Source organism: Theobroma cacao, chromosome 5, assembly GCF_053813885.1.
Source record: "Theobroma cacao isolate CCN51 chromosome 5, ASM5381388v1, whole genome shotgun sequence".
NCBI lineage: Eukaryota > Viridiplantae > Streptophyta > Magnoliopsida > Malvales > Malvaceae > Theobroma > Theobroma cacao.
In genome coordinates, this window is record NC_142643.1 from 39,478,952 (window position 1) to 39,502,414 (window position 23,463).

At 34.9% G+C, this 23,463-nt stretch overlaps 4 protein-coding genes across 8 annotated transcripts; 3 read left to right on the plus strand and 1 right to left on the minus strand.

The window, feature by feature from the left end:
* On the plus strand, positions 1–2,516 carry LOC18599453 (late embryogenesis abundant protein At5g17165). The gene is made up of 2 exons (XM_018122384.2): positions 1–386; positions 2,003–2,516. Exons 1-2 carry the CDS (start codon positions 238–240, stop codon positions 2,259–2,261), a joined length of 408 nt encoding a protein of 135 aa, XP_017977873.1. The 5' UTR covers positions 1–237; the 3' UTR covers positions 2,262–2,516.
* Positions 2,517–6,942: 4,426 nt separating this feature from the next.
* On the minus strand, positions 6,943–11,250 carry LOC18599454 (Tetratricopeptide repeat (TPR)-like superfamily protein). Of its 4 annotated transcripts, none has more exons than XM_018121675.2 (6): positions 11,070–11,249; positions 9,740–10,983; positions 8,962–9,114; positions 8,740–8,814; positions 8,543–8,645; positions 6,943–8,121 (listed from the first exon to the last, which is right to left on the minus strand). In XM_018121675.2, coding segments are annotated over exons 2-6 (1,545 nt in total). In that variant the 5' UTR covers positions 10,952–10,983; positions 11,070–11,249; the 3' UTR covers positions 6,943–8,119. The 4 variants fall into 4 exon arrangements, with proteins under 4 accessions (XP_017977164.2, XP_007029495.2, XP_007029497.2 ...); XM_007029433.3 differs by having other exon boundaries at positions 8,743–8,814; positions 11,070–11,246; XM_007029435.3 differs by lacking the exon at positions 8,740–8,814 and having other exon boundaries at positions 11,070–11,250.
* Positions 11,251–11,317: 67 nt separating this feature from the next.
* Positions 11,318–18,163, plus strand: EMB1270 (Pentatricopeptide repeat (PPR) superfamily protein). Of its 2 annotated transcripts, none has more exons than XR_016026293.1 (4): positions 11,318–15,002; positions 15,102–15,302; positions 16,146–16,249; positions 17,367–17,425. XR_016026293.1 is itself a non-coding variant. In XM_007029437.3 (4 exons), the coding sequence occupies exons 1-4, from the start codon at positions 11,437–11,439 to the stop codon at positions 17,883–17,885; spliced, it is 4,377 nt and encodes a 1,458-aa protein (XP_007029499.3). In that variant the 5' UTR covers positions 11,318–11,436; the 3' UTR covers positions 17,886–18,163. The 2 variants fall into 2 exon arrangements, 1 of the variants encoding a protein (XP_007029499.3); XM_007029437.3 differs by having other exon boundaries at positions 16,159–16,249; positions 17,367–18,163.
* Positions 18,164–18,802: 639 nt separating this feature from the next.
* Positions 18,803–21,979, plus strand: LOC18599456 (replicase polyprotein 1ab protein). The gene is made up of 4 exons (XM_007029438.3): positions 18,803–19,231; positions 19,317–19,370; positions 20,327–20,452; positions 21,385–21,979. Exons 1-4 carry the CDS (start codon positions 18,863–18,865, stop codon positions 21,562–21,564), a joined length of 729 nt encoding a protein of 242 aa, XP_007029500.1. The 5' UTR covers positions 18,803–18,862; the 3' UTR covers positions 21,565–21,979.
* The last annotated feature ends 1,484 nt before the right edge of the window (positions 21,980–23,463 follow it).

Sequence of the window (23,463 nt, forward strand, 5' to 3'; positions counted from 1 at the left end):
GGGGGTGTTAGCGGTTAGGTGCGGTGTTAGGCGGGCAAAGAGGGAAAGAGAGGGAGAGAATGCAGTGAGTCTCGCATCGGCATGATGCTTCTACTTAACTCTTTTTCTCTTGTTATATAAATACCACTAATCGAGGGGAAATAAATCTATCCATCATCACCGTTGTTTCGTTCCTTTCGTTTCTCCTCTCTTTATATATTTTCTCTGCGTTTTTGTAGTTGTTTGTTCTTTTGGTATATGGCAGCCAATTGGAAGAGTGGTGGAGGGATCGCCAGCTTGGGGAAGCGACTTCTTGACCGCAGCTCCACTCGCCACCCAACTCACTTCAACGCCACCACCACTCCCTCTCAGCCTGCTGCTGCTGCTGCTGTTGCTGTTGCTATCAGGTTCTATCTTGCTTGCCCTTTTCTTCCTTCATTTCCTTAACACTTTTTTTCAATGTTTTTCTCGATAAGGCTATGGTTTTGGTTTGATTTGCCTGTGCTTGCTGAATTCCTGACACACTACTTCTTTCCCCTCATTTTTCTTGCTTCTACTATGTTTTTTTCTGTATATTTTTTTAAGAAAATTGTTAAAAAAAACTGTTTTTCCTCTGTACCATGTTTTTTGTAGTATTTTTTCTTTTGGGAAAATTGCTCCCAATGATTTTTTTTATATGATTTTCTTGTATGTATTTGTAATGAAGATTGCATTCAAATCGAGTATCATTTTGGTTTGGTTAGGTGAATTACTAAATTTGATGGATCTCCTTTGATTATTTTGTCCCATCATTTTAGAATTACTTAATTCTTAATTAATCTAAGTTATACTAATTATTTAATTAATTTTGATTTTTTCCGCTTTTAACACCTATTATTAACTTAATCGAAATTTGTTAATTTTTAATTCTGTTAGTGTGTATAGTATAACATTTTTTTCCAGAAAAAGAAAAATAGGAAAAAAAAATAAAAGGGTGCTTAATTAAAATCATAGCGATGGACTGGTTATTGCAATAATCGATAAACTCGTACAGGGTGGGAAAATGCCGTACTTGGTGGGGGTGGGCCTAAGGAAGGGATAACCGGATAAGGACACACGGCTCTTTTGTCTCCTATTGGACACCTGTCCTTTACCGGGGCACTAAACCTTTTTTTTTTCCTTTTGGACTTTAGTGAAAATTACGTTTCTTTTTTCCTTCTCTTTTTGACAAATAAAATTATTATTTAAGTTCTTGGGAACTTTATGTCACTGAATTCATATTTATTATTTTTTGAGGAAGATAATAATTATATAAAATTAAATAGTACTGCGTAATATCAAGCATATTCTATAGTCAATATTGGCTATAATCGAGAATTTGTATATGAATTATCACATTAATTATCTTTGGCTATATAAGTTTTATGTTTAACACATTGAGTTTTCTGAAAATGAATTTCATTCGCTCTTTATTACGGTTATTAATTCTTCTATGTTACGTGTTAATTTTAATTAATGATAAATAAAATTTAAGAAATATTGACATCTTGTGTGGTAGGCGTCCAAATTACGTCGGGTGGATCTTTTATAAAACCAGACCTGGACTGGCCACAGCCGATCATTGTAATTATTTATAATAATATTAAAGATTTTCAAGGCGTCAGCTTGAATGAGAAATGTTTTGTAAATAATAAAAATTAATGCAAGAAAAAGAAGGAGCGAGGAAAAAAAAAAAAGAAAAAGGATTTGTCGGTTGGAGGTTGTTATCTGATGGGAGTCATAAGCGCGTCACGTGTCTTATCAAACTCCATTTTTGGGGTGTTGGAATGGAATGGTATTATCTTCACTCTCTTGACTCTGGATGCTTTTACGTACCCTTTCCACGTGATACATCCACACCTACCCTCACATTCTTTTCTACCTGTATAATTTAGTCAAATTGTATTTGTCAATGACTTAAACTTAGTGTTCAAGTTAATGTAAAAGGCTAGTTAGCTTGTCTGGTTGCCCATGTTCATGCAAATGATGATTATCCTATGTGCAGGGGTGCACACGCATCGGCATATGACAAGAACCTGGATGATCAGGTCCGTCCAACTGTGGTTCCTGATGATGTGATTAAGCCTCAATCAGACAAGTACTGGGCTCCACACCCGCAGACTGGGGTGTTTGGCCCTGCTACCGAGCTCAAAGCATCTGCCGGCGGGGAGCGTGCCAACGTTGCCGTGGACTCGGTCCTGGAGGAGAAGGCCTGGTTCCGCCCCACAAGTATTGAGGACTTGGAGAAGCCACACCATACATAAAGAAAAGGCGTGCTTTTAGCAGTCTTGCTTCCAATCTAATAAAGTGCAGTTGAAAAACCCTGGTTTAATGTTTTTATGGTTTGGCTGGTAGGAACATATATATACCTATATAGTTGGGGTATCTAGCTTTATATTGTTGTTATATATGGGAATTTGCATATCTAGTTACTATCAACTTTGTAACAAACGAACCTGTGTTTGTAATGCCTTTAGCTTGGTATCTTACTACAATAAAAGGTTTGGTTATGATGTGAATGGTGTCAGCTGTTAATTGCTACGACTTTGTTGCCTTAGCAGTTGAATTGCCAGCCAACCAGAAAAATGGTGGTCAACTGGGCGATGCGGATGGTCAGACCTGGCAATGTTATGGCTTTGCTGTTCCTATTGGAACAAATGCCATCAGACATAGCATGTGCAAATTGTCTTTAAAAAGGAGTGGTGTCGGACCCAACTGGGGTAGGAGCGAGTTAGCGACGAAGTCAGAATTTTGTGTTTGGAGGACGGGTTGTTGAAGATAATATAAAATAATTTAGGTAAAAAAATTTATATAAAAATATAAAAATAAATTTTAAAAAGTATTCAAAAAATTAATTTTAATAATTTATTTAAAAGAATTAATTAGTATAATCATAAATAATTTAATAACAATAATAATCTTAATTTTTAAATAAAATTAACAACAAATAAAAATTAACAAATATAATAACAAAAATCTTAATGGAAAGTAATTCATTAAAAAAAATTCAGGGTTATCCATATATAATTCAATAGGAAACAATTTTTTAAAATTAAAAACAATATCAATAAACAATACAATGAAAAAGTAATCCAGAATAAAAAACTTAATTGTTCACAATAATATAAACAAATAAAAAAAACAAATAACTTGTAGGAAAGCAATCAAATAATTCCTAGATAAATAAGTAATAACTAACATTAAGTACTTAATTAAGATGGTAAATCTTAAATCAAAATCACCAAGTAAAGATTATTAAATAAAGAAAAAAATTTAAAGTTGAAAATATTAAAAATAAAATAAGTAAATAAATCAAACTTACCAATTATCATGACATAAAAATTAAGTTATTAACTAAAGGTTTTCTTTACAGAGAATACTAGCAAGTAAAAAGGTGTAAAATTTTTTTTTTGTTTCTATAGTATTTGGTAAAAGGAAAAAATAACAATAGAGGGTCTTTGTGAGGTTTTAGAGAAGTAGAGTTTAGAAATAATTCTATTGTAATAAGTTTTTATTTTAATCCTATTATAAATTTGTTGTTAACTAATTGTTATGGGACATCTCACTAAATAAAAAATTATTGTATGGATAAAATTATAAAATTATAAAAAAATCAAAATATATTAAAAAAATTTTAAAATTTTTGTAAAGAGAAATTATTAAATTTTAAAAAATAAAAGTAAATTAGAAAAACTTTGAAATTGTTGGGGGGGGCCACTAATGCCCCCTCCCCTCTGCCTTTAGGGCAAGCAAAATTAAACCAAATTAATTATTTATCTAAATCAAATGCAATTTTAGTAAAATAATTCGATCTAGTTGGTTCATTGGATCAATTGGTCCAAAATATTTAATGCAATTGGTTTTTTGATCGGTTTTTTATTTTAAAATTTTTAAACAAATTTACCCAAAAAATCAAACTAATTTTTTATATATATTTATATATATAATATTTTTATATATATTAAGAAGAATTAATAGTAAACTTAATTAATAATATACTTAAAATATATTAGTTTATTATATGTATTTATACAAATAATAATCATAGCAATTTAATTATATATATATATATTTAATTATAAATCTATGTTAATATGAAATTACAAGTTATATGTTTTAAATGATATACCTTATATATTAATATTATAATATATGATAGTAAATATCATATATATTAAGGTAAAATACCCTTACTTTTTAAGTTTTGATCGAAATTATATTTAAATTCATTAGTTTTCAAAATAGATACTCCGTCAAAAAAAAAAATTTTCGCTAGACATTCAGATCCAGCCGTTAGTCAATTATTAGTGTTTTCGTCAATTTGATAACATGACAAAAGTGAAAAGATAATTTTACTCTTAATTAATTTATAAAATTATTATTATATAATTTTATTTTTTTTTATTAATTAAAAAAAAATCCCTAAAGAGCACAAAGCTCTTTTGGGGAGCCATAATCAAGCTCCCTAAAAGAGCACTAGTGGAGGAGCCCAATCGAGACTCTTTGGGGAGCACCAAATCTAAGGGAGCATCGGGCTCCCCAAGAGGAGCATTGGTGCTCCCCTCCCTTGGGGAGCACTGGTCGGTGCTCCTCTTTCTTAAGGAGTTTGGGAGCACGATCGGTGCCTTTTTTTAATTTTTTATAAAAATATAATAATAATTTTTAAAATTAATAAAAAAATTACATTTTAATTTTTTCTTAATCTCTGTTAATAGTGTTTGTATTTTTGAAGCAGAGTATTTATTTTGAAAAATAATAAATCTGCTTGGAATTTTAACTAAAACTTAAGAAGTGAGGGTATTTTACCCTATATATCAATATGTTAGAGTTATTACACCTTAGTAATGTTTCTTAATATATAATGTTATGAATATATATAATTGTATAAATATTATATATATACATAATTTATACATAAGCATTACTATAATTTATAATATTTATTTATATGATTACACTTAATAACCTTCTTAATTATTACTCAAGTTTTTATAACATATTATTTATAATTAATTATTATTTATACAAACTTTGATATAAAACATTAGAACATATAAGTTGTGTCATTAATTTCACATATATAATAATACAGTAATATTATATATATATATATATATATACATATATATATATATTTAATTTATATATAATTTGAATATATGTTTTATAATTATGGATGAAGTTTATAAGTTTTAATATTATAATTTGTACAAAAAGTGATAAAATTTTGATTTATTAGTCCAAAACTAAACCGATCAAACCAATTCTATATTTAGTTGGTTTGATTTTCTTTTATATTTGATCAATTTTGATCGATTTTTTTTAAAAATTTGATCTATTTGGTTTTTAAATATGATGGACCAAACCACCTATTTTATCCATTTACTCATCCTTGGAGCGAGTCTATGGACAAATATGTGATTTTTGAATAGCATGGGAAAGACGCGTCGGACCAAACTTTTGTGATTGCTTTCTCTAATTAATTTCGATGCTTTAATTAGATCACGTAATTGCATTCAACCTGTGCAGATAATGGACACTATTCAGCCTTTAACACCCATCTCAGGGAGAAATGCTATGATGCTTTTGTAGTAGTTGGGTAAACTATGGGGATACAATTTGCTGGATTCTATTATTCATTTAAGGAAGATAACGTCACCTGAAATTATTTATAGATTTTCAAGTACCAAATAAGAGGATAATGTCACAACCAAATACAAAATTAAAATTAATACTATCTTTTAATTAAAAATTTATTTTCTTTTCCTAAGACAAGAAATCAGCCTAGCTGACGGCCTTATCATCAGAAAGGAATATCTGTGGTTAGGGATTAACGGGGCATGTTGCCTAAATATCTCATACCTAGGAAAATTGTTGGAGGAAATTGACAAAGAGGTAAAACAAAATTGACATCAGGGTTTAGCCATTTTGCGTATTGCCTGCTACTGCTAGGGTCTGTGGTCCTGCTTCGACCCAACCACGTAAGGAAGAAATGGGAGCCCATTTGGCTGTGGAAGGTTTAGACAATCAGCAATACAAGCAACATGCTAACATCTGGCCCCCTCTGCCTTCCTTTGTTGGGTAGAAGTCACTTTTCAACCCTTCTGGAAGACAGACAGCCCTTCAATTTGGGTAGAAATATGACTTATGCCAGATATAGAAATAAACCATCCTTGAAGACATCCTTCAATTAGGAAAGACTTCGACAAAAACTAAGAAGATATGCTGGACGTTGCTATCCCTGGTAAATGTAAGATAAGATCGACCATCCAAGTTGGCATAACACTTGTGATGAGGGACCATGTTTGATACAATTACTATTTTATAATTATGAAAATTTAACCGTCCATGAAATAAGACATGGCATCGGACCTGCATGAATTGACAGATGACAGGCCATGAATGATCAACATATAAATCCAGGTACTGCCTTATCTTATAAGTATCATCTGAACAGAAGTGCAAAAAAGCATGTCAACAGTACTGTCATTATCAGGAGCAACATCAGTAGCAGCTGAAGCATAACTTCTAAAACTCACTTCTCAGGTTTAAATATCAGCAGTAGTTGGACAGTTGAAATGTCTTATCAACTATAAACACAACTCTCAAAGATCATATTCTTCGACAAAACATCATTTAATTTTCAATCTGGAGTTGTTTCTATTGTAGTACAATCTGTGGCAATCTTCACACTAAATGCTGATTATCATACAAATTAATCGATTTAATAATAACAAAATTAATACTATACCATTTATAATTTTACCAGAGTGCCAAGTGCAACAAGTACCATCAACCTAGCACCTTTGGTGAAGTGAAGCAAGTCTTGAGGAGTTACATTGGCTGACATTGACAGGTAGCCTAAGGAGGCTTCACTGCTCATAGCATCTCCCAATATAAAGATTCTTTTTAATATTATCCCCACACCCTGGTGAGAAAACAAAATTGAACTATTAAGAGTGAAGATATAAGAAATTAAGTGATGAAAACAAGGATGTTAAACAAAAATTAAGAAAAAAGAAGGGAGCAGTTAAGCAACACCATAGGTCTTTCCATTCTGCTGCCTTATTACTCTGTGATAATATTTGAGCGAAAGGAGTTGAATTAAGAACATTTGCTACAATCCAGGATGGGATAATTTCCCATAGTGACCTTAAAGCAATGGCCCAGTTCTTGTCTCCACATACCAAGTAGACTTTGGCTCTAGTACAAAAATTAGTTCAGCATTCTTCAAAATTTCTTCAAGTCATTTTACGATACCTTCAACACCAACAAAGATGGGCTAATCTATTTTTTCATTCCTACTATGATCCTCTACCAACCAAAGTAATTTTGAAAGCCATTTATTCATCATACACTCTAAAGTACAGCATGCGCCAATAACCATTAACCAGACCAAAAAAGGTTTTCCACACAGCCTGAACTCGTATATCCCTCTCTGTCCAACAAGCAACAGAGAGTGATCTCAACTAACAAAGGATAGCCGCCTCATTACAGATTCACAAGGTAACCCCCTGATGTTTCAGATGCTGAATCCAATATAATTGTCAGAGAACTCCAGATTTCTATTGAAGAAGAAGAAATCAATCTCAACAATTGCTCTTACAAGGACGACGTGTAAAAATGCCCACACTTCTCCAATAAGCTAGATTGTTTCAACCAAAGCTTTCTTTTCATTTAAATCGGGTGAAACTCACTGATAAAATTAGTAAAGCCCAGTGGCATTACATGACAGTAGTTATATTAGTATAGGTTTTCTCTACTCATCTGCAATAAAAAACTAGGGACCAAACAGTGGATCAACTCTTCACTATTTACATTTAATTTTGTATCCTATGTAAGTGAATATATTATCCTACTGAACACCTTCATGTCACATTTCTACCTGCTTCCAACCAAAATTTTCTTCAGGAGTTTATAAAGTCTGCCATTAAACAATCTTTTGCCCATGTTTGTCCATTTCATCTTCTTTCTGTCACAGTTTCCAACTTTTCGTCAAGAATACCATCTTAGTTTGTGCTAGGATTAATTTTGATGAAATCTCAACCTTGAAGACATGGCAATCAATGGGGCATTCAGGAAATAGCTTTCAGAACCTTAATTTTCGTTGTCAGGCAGTAACTCCTGCAGGTTATGAACATACTGTTAGAAGAAAAAAAAGACCACTCCAACTAAGGATGCCTACTTCCCAATGCATCGTTACCTACTTAATCAATTTCCGAAAGTTAATACATTTTAAGTCCATGTTCGAGCAAGCTGTTCCAATTCCCAGAGACAAATCTATATAGTTTACCTAATTAGGCATCTTTGTTCTGAAATATTATGAAAGGACAAGTGCAGCTTAGCTAAAGCCGCAGCAATGGGAAATGAACATAACATGAGCAGACATTACATTTTTAACATCAAGCAGAGTCACCAAACACCAAGCTAGAATACTACAACAATAAAAAGTTTAGAGAACTATCGGGTGCTGATCTGGGTTATTAGTTGTTAGCTATTACCAACTTCAAAATCATTTATATACTAAGATCAGTTTAATACTTACAATGCCTCTGTTCAAGTACCATCAAGGCAGTTTGTAACATTTGCCTAGCCTTTCTATCAGGAGTGCATCCAGAGGATTCCATTTCCCGATATATTTCAGGAACCTAGCCAGCAAAAGGCAAGCATGCATTAGCAAAATGTCAGATGTGATATATTTGCAGCTAATTAAGTAACTTAAGAGAATTCAATTACAGTTACCACCCTATCAAATTTCTTCGCTCGAATAAAAGCTTTCATGAGTGTACTATAAGTAATCACATCGGGACTAATACCCTTCAAAACAATAAGAAAATCAGAATAAAGATTAATTAATGGAGGAAATTAAGAGTCCTGCACTACTAATTATTATGCCTACCCTAAAAAAACACAGACAAAATTTATCAAATTCACCCATATCCATGCATAACATAAAGGGCTCACACTGTCTCTTATATGGTGGTAAATAGATAATGCCTCCTCATGTCTCCCAGCAATACCAAAGGCATTGATCAACACATTCAGCATCACAATGTTGGGTTCAATGCCTTCTGCCTCCATGATTTGAAGAACTTTAACTGTCTGTTCACAAAACCCCTGCAAAACGAAAAAGTTTATAGACCATTCACGGAAAACAAAATTTCATCCTTTTGTCAAATAAATTTTCATTCACCAACTTAAACTTGAAAGTGATGACTGACAAAGATGCCATCCTATGTATATTATTTCATCAGAAAGATATCATCAGTTTTTATTTAGCAATGAAAATAAAGAAATGGAAGGCTAGTTCTGTTAGCCTCTGAAGCCAAAAATCCTCTTAAGATTAGGACAACTGTACAGCCAGTAAAGTCTCTCAAGGTTCATTTTTTATCTAAAATTACAGTTAATCCTCATCAGCAACTATAGAAAAAGAGCTATATTCTGATTGTAGGCTTCACATGAAAGCAGAATATTGTTTTGGGAGGTGTTGAAGCAGGTAAATGTCACGGGGAAAATTAAATTTGTTGTTAAACAGAAATGTTTTACAGGTTCAGTGTAAGAACTGTTGCATATAATTCAAGATCATGTACGGTGAAGAATTTAAAATACAAAAGCAATAAAGCATCATCTCTTGCAAAAGTGTATGAACATAAAAGACAAAGCCAACAGCATGAAAAAAAATGCAAATAAATAAAGATTAAAAGATTGAAAATTCTGAAAAGACAGAAAGGGGACAGTGGACCTGCTGTGCATAAGCGTTAGCCAAGACACAAAACATGCTAGCGGAAGGCAGGAGACCTTCTGATTTTAGAGCAGATATGCAAACCTCGGCATCTTGAAATCTCCCATATTGTCCATAAATATCAACTAAGATCGCATAAATGGCACCAACATCTTGATGTCCCCTAGATTTCATGTTCTCAAAGTTCTTCTTTATTATATCCCACTTCCCCAGCTCTCCCAATCTACTAATAAGACTCATGAAGATCTTTGGGTCAGGATATAATCCTTGTTCCTGCATCTCAGTAAACAACTCAAGAGCCTTGGTGAGATCTCCAGCCTTACAGTGCCACTGAATCAAAGAATTCCATGATGTAATGTCAGGCCTTATACTTTCTTGTTTCATTTTCTCAAAGACTTCTAAAGCTTCACTTAACTCTCCATATTTTCCAAAAGTATCAATAATGCTGTTATAGATCTGCCTGTCTAAAGATATACCTTTCTCCCTAATCTCCTCCACAATGCCTATTGCCTTCCTCCACATCCCATTGTCTCTATAAAGACAAATAATCTTACTATACACAAACGAATTCAGATGAATCCCTTTTTCCTTCATTTCATTAACTACCATCCATGTATCTTCCAACCGTCCGGCATTAACATAATAATCTAAAAGAATCTCATACGTTTCCTGATTTTTACAAACCCCCCTTTCATCCATTACCACCAGAACCTTAACTGCTAACCTCAACAACCCTTTCCTCAAAAACCCTTTAAGCAAAACATTAAACAACCTTATCCTTGGCTTAAGTCCAAGACATATCATTTCTTGAAACAAAGCATCAGCTTCCAATGTCCTACCAACACTTCCCAAACTCTCAATCAGAAAACCATAAGAAATAGAATTTGGATGAAAACCCATAGCCTCCATATGAGCGACGAGTTTCATAGCATTATCTACATCCCCTATTTTGCAATACCCTTGAATTGCTTGGTTGTGTAACTCAGAGGTAAGCTCTTCACCACTATTAGACCCAAATGGGTACTTAAAAATGGGGTTTTTCTTGTTGAATTCTGTTAAAGCACCTTGCTTGAGTCTTTTATAATTGTCCATTCTGGAACAACATATAAATTTTAAGTGGCTGTGGTTTAGACCAAGTCTGAAACAGCTACCGTGAGTTAAAAGAGGAACTGATGAAGTAAGATGCATCTTACATTGCCATGTAAACTTCATATGTCTTCAACTGCCACGTTCAAACTATGTAACTGAAAATAAAAAGGAAAAAAGGATAAGGAATAGTTGAAGAAATAAACAAGAAGAAAAGAAAATCAAATTAAGTTAAAGGTCTTACCTTAAGTTTACCATTCCTTGTTCTTTCTTATGTTAGTTAAGAGAAGTAAGCAGAACCAGAAGTTGTCGTACTTCTTGTTTTTTGTTTTCCTCCTATTTCCTTTTTATGTGGGTTGTGATGGAATTTACCCGGGTCGGAAGTCAAATAAACTCTTGATGGGCCACTGAACCCAAAACCAAACTTAAACCCATTTCCCACCCTACTTAAAAAAAAGAAAGAAAGAAAGAAAGAGACCGAAAACTTGTTGATAAACAAGTCAGTACACACCCACAGTCCACACCCCGCCAAAACCAATGGAGAAGTATCTGTTATCTTATTCTTCCCCAGTGTTCCACTTAAATGTTTAGAAGACAAGAAGACATCGGCTATGGCCACGTCCTGCACTGGAGGACTTGTACCCTTTGCATCTCCCTCTTCAAAGGTTTGCAAAAACACCTCTGTCTCTTGCTCTTCTTCCCGTCACTCAACTCCTTTACCAACTGAACAAGCAAATGATAGTAATATTAATAACAGCAGTTCTAACAACAAATTTAGCTATGGTAGAGCCTCCCCATCTGAGAGATGGCCTCACCTTCAACTTCAACTAGCTGAAACTTACCCTTTAAGCCAAACCCATTTTTCAGCTACCCCACCTCAACTGACTCATGCAGTTAAAGAAGTTGAATTGTCTTTAGAATCCTCAACGTCTGAATCTTTGGAAGTGAATGATGAGACCCAGGAAAAGTTGGGGAGAGTTAGTAAGACTAGAGTTAAGAAAATGACTAAACTGGCCTTGAAAAGGGCCAAAGATTGGAGAGAAAGAGTGAAGTTTTTGACCGACAGGATTTTGGGTTTGGAACAAGACCAGTTTGTTGCTGATGTTTTGGATGATAGGAAAGTTCAGATGACACCAACTGATTTTTGCTTTGTAGTGAAATTGGTGGGTCAGGAGAACTGGCAACGTGCCCTGGAAGTTTATGAGTGGTTAAATTTGAGACATTGGTATTCTCCTAATGCCAGGATGCTAGCTACTATCTTGGCTGTGTTGGGGAAGGCCAATCAGGGGGTTTTAGCTGTTGAAATCTTTACCAGGGCTGAGCCTGCTGTCGGGAATACAGTCCAGGTTTATAATGCTATGATGGGTGTTTATGCGCGAAATGGGAGGTTTCAAAAGGTGCAGGAACTGCTTGACTTAATGCGCGAGAGAGGGTGTGAGCCTGACCTCGTGAGTTTCAATACCTTAATAAATGCTAAATTGAAAGCAGGAGCTATGTTGCCTGATTTAGGGGTTGAGCTTTTGAATGAGGTGAGGAGGTCTGGTCTTAGGCCAGATATAATAACATATAATACTCTTATCAGTGCTTGTTCTAGGGAATCGAATTTGGAGGAGGCAATGAAGGTTTTTGATGATATGGACGGTCATAATTGTCAACCAGATATATGGACGTATAATGCTATGATTTCCGTTTATGGGAGATGTGGGATGGCATATAAAGCTGAGCAACTTTTTAGAGATTTGGAGTCTAAAGGATTTTTCCCAGATGCAGTCACCTATAATTCATTGTTGTATGCTTTTGCAAGAGAAGGAAATGTGGACAAGGTAAAAGAGATTTGTGAAGAAATGGTTGAAATAGGGTTGGGTAAAGATGAGATGACCTATAATACAATCATACACATGTATGGGAAGCAGGGCCAGCATGATTTGGCATTGCAGCTTTACAGGGACATGAAATTGTCAGGGCGGAATCCGGATGTGGTTACATATACTGTCTTGATTGATTCCCTGGGGAAAGCGAATAAGATAAAAGAGGCTTCTAATGTGATGTCAGAGATGTTGGACGTAGGTGTTAAACCTACTGTGCGGACTTATAGTGCTTTGATTTGTGGGTATGCCAAGGCTGGAATGGCAGTGGAGGCTGAAGAGACATTCAATTGCATGCGGAGGTCTGGGATTAGACTGGATTTCCTGGCATACTCTGTCATGTTAGATATCCTTTTGAGATGTAATAAGACAACAAAGGCATTGTTGTTGTATCGGGAAATGGTCCGTGATGGCTTCACACCAGATCATACCCTCTATGAGGTAATGCTTCAGGCCCTACGAAAGGAAAACAAATTGGAAGATATTGAAAAGATGGTTAGAGACATGGAAGAACTATGTGGTATGAATCCCCAAGCTATTTCTTCTTTTCTTGTCAAGGGTGAATGCTATGATCTTGCTGCACAGATGCTGAGATTGGGCATCAGTAATGGCGATGAACTAGATGGCGAGAATTTGTTGTCTGTTTTGAGTTCATACAGTTCATCTGGCAGGCACAAAGAAGCATGTGAATTGCTTGAGTTCCTGAAAGAACATGCTGAAGGATACAATCAACTGATTACGGAAGCTCTAGTTGTCATGCTTTGTGAGGCTTGCCAGGTAGATGCTGCCTTGAAAGAGTACAGTAATGCTAAAGATTCTGTTTTTTTTAGCAGTTCTACCATGTTTGCATCCCTTATTCAGTGCTGTGAAGAAAATGAACTTCTAACTGAGGCTTCTCAGATATTTTCTGACATGAGATTCTTTGGTGTTGAACCTTCTGAATGTATCTTCAAAGGTATGGTAAAGGTATATTGCAAAATGGGCTTCCCTGAGACGGCACATTGTTTGATTAATCAGGCTGAAATGAAAGATATTCTGCTTGAAAATTCCTTTATTTATGTTGATGTTATTGAAGCATATGGGAAACTGAAGCTATGGCAGAAAGCTGAAAGTGTGGTTGGCAATGTTAGACAAAAATATGTGACTGTGGATCGGAAGGTCTGGAATGCCTTAATACAAGCTTATGCTGCAAGTGGTTGCTATGAACGAGCAAGAGCTGTTTTTAATACTATGATGAGAGATGGTCCTTCACCAACAGTAGATTCCATTAATGGTCTCTTGGAAGCACTGATTGTTGATGGAAGATTGAATGAGCTTTATGTGGTAATTCAGGAGTTGCAAGATATGGGTTTTAAAATGAGCAAGAGTTCTATTCTTCTGATGCTTGATGCATTTGCACAAGCTGGAAACATCTTTGAGGTGAAGAAGATATACAGTGGAATGAAAGCTGCAGGGTATTATCCTACAATGCATCTTTACAGGATTATGACTAGGCTGTTCTGCAAGGGAAAACGAGTGAGGGATGCTGAAGCAATGGTCTCTGAAATGGAAGAAGCAGGATTTAAGCCTGATCTTTCAATATGGAATTCTATGCTAAAGTTATACTCTGGAATTGAGGATTATAAAAAGACGGCTCAAATATATCAGCAGATTAAAGAAGCCGGACTTGAACCAGATGAGGACACTTACAACACTTTGATAATAATGTACTGCAGAGATCGTAGACCTGAAGAGGGGTTATCTCTGATGTATGAAATGAGGAAAGTGGGTTTAGAACCGAAATTGGACACCTATAAAAGCCTGATTTCAGCATTTGGCAAGCAGCAGCTCTTGGAACAGGCTGAGGAATTATTCAACGAGTTGCATTCAAAATGCTATAAACTGGACCGCTCTTTCTATCATACAATGATGAAAATATTTAGAAATGCTGGAAACCATTCCAAAGCTGAAAGTCTGTTAAGCATGATGAAAGAAGCTGGAGTGGAACCCACTATTGCTACCATGCACTTGCTTATGGTTTCTTATGGAAGCTCTGGACAGCCACAGGAAGCAGAAAAAGTCCTTACTAGTTTGAAAGAAACAGGATTAAATCTTACTACACTACCATATAGTTCAGTCATTAACGCTTATCTTAGGAATGGAGATTATAATGTTGGAATTCAAAAGCTCATGGAGATGAAGAAAGAGGGTTTGGCAGTAGACCACAGAATATGGACATGCTTCATCAGGGCCGCAAGTTTGTCCAATCACACAAGTGAAGCCATTATCCTCTTAAATGCACTTCGAGATGCTGGATTTGATCTTCCTATCAGGTAATTTTTTTCACTTTAGGAGTGAGACCGTGGTCTTGAAGACAAATTTTCTTAGTTTTTCCATCCATATAATTATTGATAATTGTTGTTGTCATCTAGGCTTATGACAGAAAAATCTGAGTTACTACTTTCAGAGGTAGAAAGTTGTCTTGAGAAACTTGAACCAATAGGGGATGATGCAGCCTTCAACTTTGTCAATGCCTTGGAGGATCTGTTGTGGGCATTTGAACTTCGAGCCACCGCCTCATGGGTTTTCCAATTGGCAGTCAAGAAGACCATTTATCACCATCATGTTTTCAGGTAGGTTCTGAGTAGTGGTAGGTTGAATTTCTCATCACCTCTTTACCGAACTGTTTTGGAACTCTGTTCCCATGTCAAGGAAGTTCTTAAAACTAGTCCAAGTAAAAGAAGGTTTTGTGAACAATTCAGGGTTTTAGTTTTGAGCCTATTTTCATGTTACTATGTCACCTTGCTGCTATTTATTTTATATAGGTTTTCCTAAGTTTCTTTACTCAAGCGTAGCTTGATGATTTCAGATTAAGCTGGAAATGTGATGTAGTATCAAAATTTTTCTTATGTTATAACATGTAGTTTTAATTTGTTTCCAGCTGTTTTAGTCAAATGAAGTTCTCTTTCTTGCCTAATTAGGAGATCTATTCTTTTACGTGTTAGGGTATGCTTGCAGCTAGCATTAAATTTTGCTCGCAGTTAAGCTGTGATTGCCCTCTCCTTAGGAGTTGAGTTGCTTGGGAAACCCTATATGTGATTTTGAGGCTGCTCTATACTACAATAGTGCTTCTTTGATTCCAGCACCCAAATACCCCTATACTCTGTATTTTGTGTTTACCAATATAGATTGTGAGCATAATTCAATCTTGAAAATTCAAAATCTCCAATTTATCTCAACGTTAGTGCTGATCTGAAAGATCGTGCATCAAGCAAAAGTTGCCTTTGTGCATCAAAGCAATACCAGCCATAGGAAAGACTGAAACTGCAAGGAACTTTGATGCATGTGTAGAACTCTGCAGTTTTTTATTACTTTAAAGAAGATTGTTTTATGCATGCATAATCATAGATAGGAACTGAATGCAAATCAGACTATGATTATTTTTATACTGTATTTCTTTCCCTTATACCTGGTAGATCTCTGATTCAGGGTAGCTGATAAAGATTGGGGTGCTGATTTTAGAAAGTTATCAGCTGGTTCTGCTCTTGTTGCTCTTACTTTGTGGCTTGATCGTATGCAGGCAAGTTCTCTTTACCCTCTTTTGTTTCTTTTGAATTGTTCTGATGTTGGAAATGGCAAGGTGTAATCTTAATAAAATATAAACCATACCCATTTACAAAATAAAATAAAATAAAATGTAATAACTAACTTGTTCTTCCTTGTGTCACAATTTTATTGCTGCTTCCAGTGGTGGTCTGACTGATGCGAATGTATCTGTTGTAAATATATGATTTTCTAACTTCTGGGTATCACAAATATTTGTTAATATTTCACAATTTCTGTGTACTTGAAAATTTTATTGAATGCTGAAATTGAAGGCCTTTATGTACCGTACTGTTTTTTTTATTGTGACTTTTAATTTCTGTAAACCTTTTACTTTGTATTTGCACCTGAATTTTGGTCTTTATTCTCCATCAAGTTCCAATTACCAGTTCTATCTCTGTTACCAGCTACTGTAACCCTGGTTTATATATAGCCTGTTAACTCAGGTAGTACTTATAACTCATTGGGTAGATAGATATACATGTATGAAAGGAGGCAGACTGGGTTGCCCCCAAAATTAATGGAAAATCAGAAGCTATTGTACAGACTACAGAGGCAAGTAATTAGGGTTTGAAGATTATATTTGACCTTTTTTAGAGCAAATGGAATGGAGAATCATGAGAAAATAAGGCTTTATAATTGCATCTAGTATGGTATCAAATGGGGATAAGAAAATCAAGAGTTTGTTGATTGATTTATGAGCTGGTCTATGTTTCTGAACAGTACCAGTGAACAGAAATTTAGTGCTAAGTTTGAAACTTGAGGTTTGTTCTGGTGCGAGTTTTTAGAAGATAGATGGCATGTTTAGGCTTTAAGGAGATTGATTTAGGACTGACATCTCAATGTGAAACAAAGCTGGAAATTAAAGAAGAAGAGCCATGTTTTAATGCATTTTGTATTGTTTAGTTTCTTATGATTGCCTTTCAAAAATGTTTCTTATAATTCATATTTGGTTTGAGTGTGGTGTTTTGGGGGATAAGGATCCAAGCTTGGCACTTTCTTGATCCCACTTGTAATATGCATCCCTGTTCTTAACAAAGCTTTTTGGTTATGATTATTTTATCTCTAACGTAGCAATGCTTTTCATTTCAAAGGATGCTGCGCTGCAAGGGTATCCAGAATCGCCAAAGTCAGTTGTTCTGATAACTGGGACCGCAGAGTACAACATGGTTTCGCTTAACTACACATTGAAGGGATGCCTTTGGGAGATGGGCTCTCCTTTTCTTCCTTGCAAGACACGGAGTGGCCTCCTCGTTGCCAAGGCTCACTCCCTTAGGATGTGGTTGAAGGACTCACCGTTCTGCTTGGACCTTGAACTGAAGGATGCGCCGTCTCTCCCAGAACTAAACTCAATGCAACTAGTTGAAGGATGTTTCATGAGACGTGGTCTTGTTCCTGCATTCAAGGACATAACGGAGAGACTTGGATTGGTGAGGCCAAAGAAATTTGCAAGACTGGCATTGCTATCTGATGACAGAAGAGAGAAAGCAATTCAGGCTGATATACAGGGAGGTAAAGAAAAGTTGGAAAAGTTGAAGACAAAAGTTGGGTACAAAGGGGCCAGGAACATCAAGAAACTAAGAAAGAGAAAATTTATACGGAGACCCTTGTGAGATCCATAAGAGAATGGAGAAGAAAACCTGTCGTGAATTGGAGCTTCCTTGTACATAAGATGGCATAACCATAGTGTATGTTAGCAAATGTTACCTCTCCTCTAGTATGGGGCTTACTCAATCAACATAATACATCATGTTTCAGCCACTTCCATGTCATTCATTGCTGCCTGCACAAATCCAAAGCCCTTACCTACCCACCTAGCCATTTGTCTGTCACTCTTTTTTATTAATTCACTCTAAAATCACTAATTAGAATTATGTACATTTATGTTGCTCTTGTTATTTCCCTTAAAAAAAATTGAAAATGAATAAAAAAAAAGCATAGAGTAAAAATATCAATGAAATGAAATGTTAATATTTATAGCTAATTTGTTTTTTCAAAGGTTGCATTATGTTAGTAAGCTAGATGAATTTATTAAATAAGATGTTCATGTTATTCATTGAATCATAATAATTTTTAATTTTGAGGTTTATTAATCTAATTTTGTTTAATTTAATTTGAAATTCTTGCAATGCCTCATTTATTTTTTATTTTTAATTTAATAAATATTACAATCACAATCATACAAAAAGATATCATAATCAATAAAATATTAATAATTAACCTAGCCATAATATATTTGCCTTTTAATTTATTTTTTATAGATGTATTTAAGTTTTACATCATATCTTTATAAAAAAAAAAAACATTGCATAATATTTCATAAATACTTTCCAACATTCAATAAAAATATTATATGTCTTATTTATTTTAAAACATAAAATTAATATTGTTTTAACATTTTTTGCCAAAAAAAAACTTTTAAAATTTTTTTCTAATAATACTAATTAATAATAATAATAATAAATAAATAAATAAATAATTGGAGACGGTTAGCTTAGCGGCAAACGGCAAGTGTTAAAAGGGGAAAAAAGAAAATAAAGAGGGAAGGTGCGTAAAACAAAAGAAATATCATCATTTGGGATTCTGGGTTATGGCCACGGCTCTGCCATCAACGGCATGGCATACAATAAAGCTTCAGCCGCAGTCTCCGCTTCCTCTGCGGCGGCGTCCCTTATTAATCCAGTCCTTTAGGCGGAGCGACTTCGACACCTTTGCTCGCCGCATGGCTTCCGGTGAGGCCTGGAAGGACGCCTGGCGAACAGCCAACGACGGCTTCGAGCAATTTGTCTTCGAAGCTAAAAAGACCGCCGAACGCTTAGACCGTCGGTACTCCGTTTCCCGCCGAGTCTCCTCCGTCGTCCGATCCGCCACTGACCGTGCTCGTGAGATCGATCGGGAGCTCGAGATTGGACTCCGTTGGCGGACTTTTACTATGGATTTTAGTAGAAATTGGCCTACGGTTCGTCTTGTGTTTCATTTCTTACTCCAGTTTTCATTTTTATACTAACTATTTAAGTTATTGGGTTTTATTGATATGGTTGCAGTACAGGAAGCAGCTAAATGATTTCTTGGATACTCCATTAGGAAGAAGTTTTGCTGTAAGTAACATCATGCTTAGTATCAACTTTACTTCCTATCTTTCATAATTTTATAGGCTTTGCTTTTAAAAAGGAAATATTGTCATAAAGCAAATGAAAGTGCAAAACTATGTTTGATTAAAAATGCGTAATTGAGATAAGATGCAACAGTAATTCAAAGGTTGTTTCATTTGAAAGTAAACTTATGCATTTTAGTATCTATGTTTTTAAATTTTTAATTTTGTAACCAATTAGATAGAGCATGCATCTCCCCCTTCTCTCTCTCTCTTTTTTTTAATGATTTCATGTCAAAGAAGGAAATTGTGAACATGGGATGTTACCGGGTGGGAACGTGGGTTGTTGCAGGGTAGGGGTTGTTAAGTGATTGGTCAAGTCCAAAACTCCTTAAAATTAAAACTCTTGTGACCTATACTTAATTTTCAATATCTGAAATCATGTTTTCGTTGTCTATAACTAATTAAAGAGGATGAGCTGCTTACTCTGTTCAGTAGCGTGTTGTTTTTGGGGTTTATAATTGCCTTGTCTACAAGTTGACCTTTAACACCTATTGCCAAGTGGCTTTAGGTTGAATACTTCAGATAACCAATTGTTTGTTGCCTTCATTTTGGGAGTCCATGTGATAGGACTATTATTCTCAATTGGTCTATTAGGCCTACATGTAAGGGAGAGTATTAAGTGGTCTTACTTGTCATGTCAGTTGTATAAGGGTTTGTTTAGCGGCCTTATATTCAAGTTGGGTCACTTAACTTATTATTAGTTGGTTACAGGTTGGATGCTTATGACTCTCATTCTTCAATATCTTTGGCCTAGAAATTTAGTTTTTTCAAGGTTTTTCTTCAATGCAGAGTAAATGAGTCCATGAATTTCTTTTGGAAGTGCTAGGATCCAGAAGCTTTCTTCAAAGATTTCTTATCCATACATTGTGTCCTTAAAGAATTTCTTTTATCTCTTTGCAGACAATTTTCTTCCTTTGGTTTGCATTATCTGGATGGCTGTTTCGATTTTTAATATTGGCCACATGGATACTGCCATTTGCGGGACCTCTTCTCATTGGGGCTGTTGCCAATAATCTTGTTATTAAGGTATAACTTATAGCTCTAACATGGCACATATAATGCACGGAAAAAGTGATGACATGCACAACTTACGTGTTTATCTTTCTTCATAACATTTTGTTTAATTTTTGTTCCTTTTTTTTCCCTGTAAAAGGTGACACTAGGTAAGTTCTGTCCATAATATATGGAACCACAGGAAAAAAATCAAAGTCTAGTCATGCATGTGATTCTTTAGTTCTACTTTATTAGTATCTGAACAAATAGTACTTTCCTTTCTGATGACCACAGTTTAAGTTGCCTTTACATGGTTGTTTAGGTGCAGAATGGTGACAATAAATGTTCATAACTTCTAACATCTCTTTTCCTTCTTGCTGTTACCATCTTTACGACATTGAGTATGTAGGAAGATTGTCCTTCTAATAACTTATATTATTAACCTGGTTTCACTGTAAGGAGTAAAATGAAAATAAAATGTAGAAACTAGAATTAGCCATACATTTGTGCTTGATTTCAATTAGAAAAACCTTTTATTAATCAGGTTTTCTTCATAAAACTTTGTTTCCTGTCATCCTTTCTTTATCATTCTCATTTCTTGTCGGTGGATTAGATTGACAAGTTCTTGAAAGTTATGCTGGTGAGTTTGTCAGTGATCAGATTGATTTAAGTAGAAAGTGGAGCTTTTGGGGCATAAAATTGTTTCTGAGTACCTCTTTTGACCTTGTATATGGTTTGAGAAGGGATTAAAAAATATGGTTGCAGAAGCAAACTAGGGTCCATTTATTCACAACTTCATTCCAAATATATTTTAAAACTTCTTCATTGTGCTTGTGGCTTGGTGTATTTCAATGTACTTTGAGGGCTTATGTTCAGAAATCCATGTATCAGCTTCTATCAGTTTTTGTTTTAGTGGTAAAACGTTGTGAAAATGGCTTATGCCTTTCTATGTTAAAATTGGTCAGGGTGCTTGTCCAGCTTGTAAGAGACAGTTTGTTGGTTACAAGAACCAAATAATACGCTGTGCAAGCTGTGGAAACATTGTATGGCAACCAGAAGGGGACTTCTTCCGTAGAGATAGTAGGGGCACGAATTCAAGAAAGTCAGAACCTGAAATTATCGATGTTGAGTTTGAGGAGAAATGACAAGATGTCGTCAAAATATACAAGTGATATTTCACTTTCTATGGAGTCAAACGAGACTGAAAAGGCATTTTTGCTCATTTCTTCTGGTATTTAGTTTCTTTGAAACTCTCCTGTTGCCATTTGTGTCTGTACTGTATAGTATCATTCTGAGTTGTAGTCACTTATGTACAAGGAAACTTAGAGAAAGAAAATGCTAATCTTTTGTTCATAGAAACTGTTTCATTTCAGAGGGTCTAGCTTGTAGTTTGAACTTTGATGTCTGAAGCCGTTGAGGTCACCGATGTTGACAAATGCTTTATATTTGTGTAAGAATTTTTGCTTATATTGCTTGAAAGTGGCGAGAATAAGGAGGAATGGTCTATCAGTGACAGAAGCACTTAATGCCTGAATTAACTTCAATTGAAATTTTTTATCATATTTTTTTGTCTTATGAGAATAAATGTTCTCGTGTGTTTATTAAATTATTATAATTTTTTTTTATTTTCATGAACAGTAATAATAAAACACTGTTAAATTGGAGTTTATAAACTCCATTGTAAGTGTGTATACCATTGTTCTTAAAGATACATTCCAGTATCATTTCCCCTTTCAGAACAGAACTCTTCCTGTTACACTGAAGAAGGGAAGGAAGTACAAGAAGAACCCAAAACAGAGACAAATGCTACCCAAGCCGAAGTCTCTGTCTAGGTGGAGAAGTGCCTCCGAATCCAATTATCAACTCCAACAGCATCAAAAGTTTCATTCCATCTTTGCTTTATATTAATGTCAATCAGTTTCAGCATCACCCAAAATCATCGTCAACTTTTGTTCTCCAATGTTCCCTGAGTGAAGGAGCCGCAGGAAACAGCCAGCCTCCAGAATCAGGGGTAAAAGATTCATAATTATGCACTTATTTTCTTATTATTGCCTTGATTTCCTGAAATATGATGTATGCATTCAAATTTGTTTAATGTGTAGATTCAGCAAAGAAATGGGGTTATGGAGGGAGATGGAAGATCAGCTTCGTGTCCTGAAGAAGAAAGGAACAAAAATGGTTTCCGAGATTTTAGGGAAGAAGAAGAGGTGGCTCAGTGAGATAGAATGCACTTTACCAAGCTCAAGAAGTAGACTATTAGTTAGCTTAGGTCCGGTGGCTTGGATAGTTGGGTTTATCCTAGCTTAGCTTATCAAAGGGTATCTAATCTAATCTCTGTACGTTCCAGGTATATACAATATTTATCTAACAACAAGTCTGTTACCAAATATTTGACGTTGATTATGTATATTTTGTTTGAAGATAAAAGGTGATTATCATTAATTTATCATCTCCAGAATAATTATCTCTTAACACCTGTTCTTTCATTGACCATATAAATTTATCTTTAAATATGTATCTTTAATTAGCTCTGATCCTAGTTCCAAGCCAATAAAAGTACATATCTGCTTTAACCCAAATATAGGGAAAGGAAGGGATTAAACAATTATCAAAACCTTGCGATTGGATCTTGGGTCATCTCTGCTTTAATGTATAGCATTGCCATCTTATCTTCGACATTGACACAGAAAGCCACATTGTGAGAAATCTACTCCCATACAGATAACATGTGTGCACACGACAGATACAAGTGAAAAGAAGCACACAAGTAAATAGCATATTCCCAACAGCTCTAGGGTGTCTGTCCTGTAATAGGTAAGGCCCATAAAATGTCCACTCTTATACCGAAAATCTAATTACATTCATAAAACTAGACATCCATTTCCTAACTCCTACAAGAGTACAAAGTCCAAAACTTTAGTGTAGTTTTTCAGATAATGGAATAGGTTGGCCTGATATACATATCTATGCAAATTCCCAACTGCCTACTTCTGGTATAATTTCTCATTACCTGTTTGCGACCTGAAAATACTTTTCTTCAATCG

Bases quoted from the DNA above. Each gene is read 5' to 3' on its own strand.
- LOC18599453 (XM_018122384.2), top strand. From the start codon at position 238: ATGGCAGCCAATTGGAAGAGTGGTGGAGGGATCGCCAGCTTGGGGAAG. The intron at 387-2,002 runs GTTCTATCTTGC...TCCTATGTGCAG, and splicing joins GCTGTTGCTGTTGCTATCAG to GGGTGCACACGCATCGGCAT.
- LOC18599456 (XM_007029438.3), top strand. From the start codon at position 18,863: ATGGCCACGGCTCTGCCATCAACGGCATGGCATACAATAAAGCTTCAG. The intron at 19,371-20,326 runs GTAAGTAACATC...ATCTCTTTGCAG, and splicing joins CATTAGGAAGAAGTTTTGCT to ACAATTTTCTTCCTTTGGTT. The intron at 20,453-21,384 runs GTATAACTTATA...AAAATTGGTCAG, and splicing joins CCAATAATCTTGTTATTAAG to GGTGCTTGTCCAGCTTGTAA.
- LOC18599454 (XM_018121673.2), bottom strand. From the start codon at position 10,951: ATGAAGTTTACATGGCAATGTAAGATGCATCTTACTTCATCAGTTCCT. The intron at 9,115-9,739 runs GTCCACTGTCCC...TTCGTTTTGCAG, and splicing joins CTAACGCTTATGCACAGCAG to GGGTTTTGTGAACAGACAGT. The intron at 8,815-8,961 runs GTGAGCCCTTTA...ATTGTTTTGAAG, and splicing joins ACCACCATATAAGAGACAGT to GGTATTAGTCCCGATGTGAT.
- EMB1270 (XM_007029437.3), top strand. From the start codon at position 11,437: ATGGCCACGTCCTGCACTGGAGGACTTGTACCCTTTGCATCTCCCTCT. The intron at 15,303-16,158 runs GTAGGTTCTGAG...TCTCTGATTCAG, and splicing joins TATCACCATCATGTTTTCAG to GGTAGCTGATAAAGATTGGG. The intron at 16,250-17,366 runs GCAAGTTCTCTT...TTCATTTCAAAG, and splicing joins TGTGGCTTGATCGTATGCAG to GATGCTGCGCTGCAAGGGTA.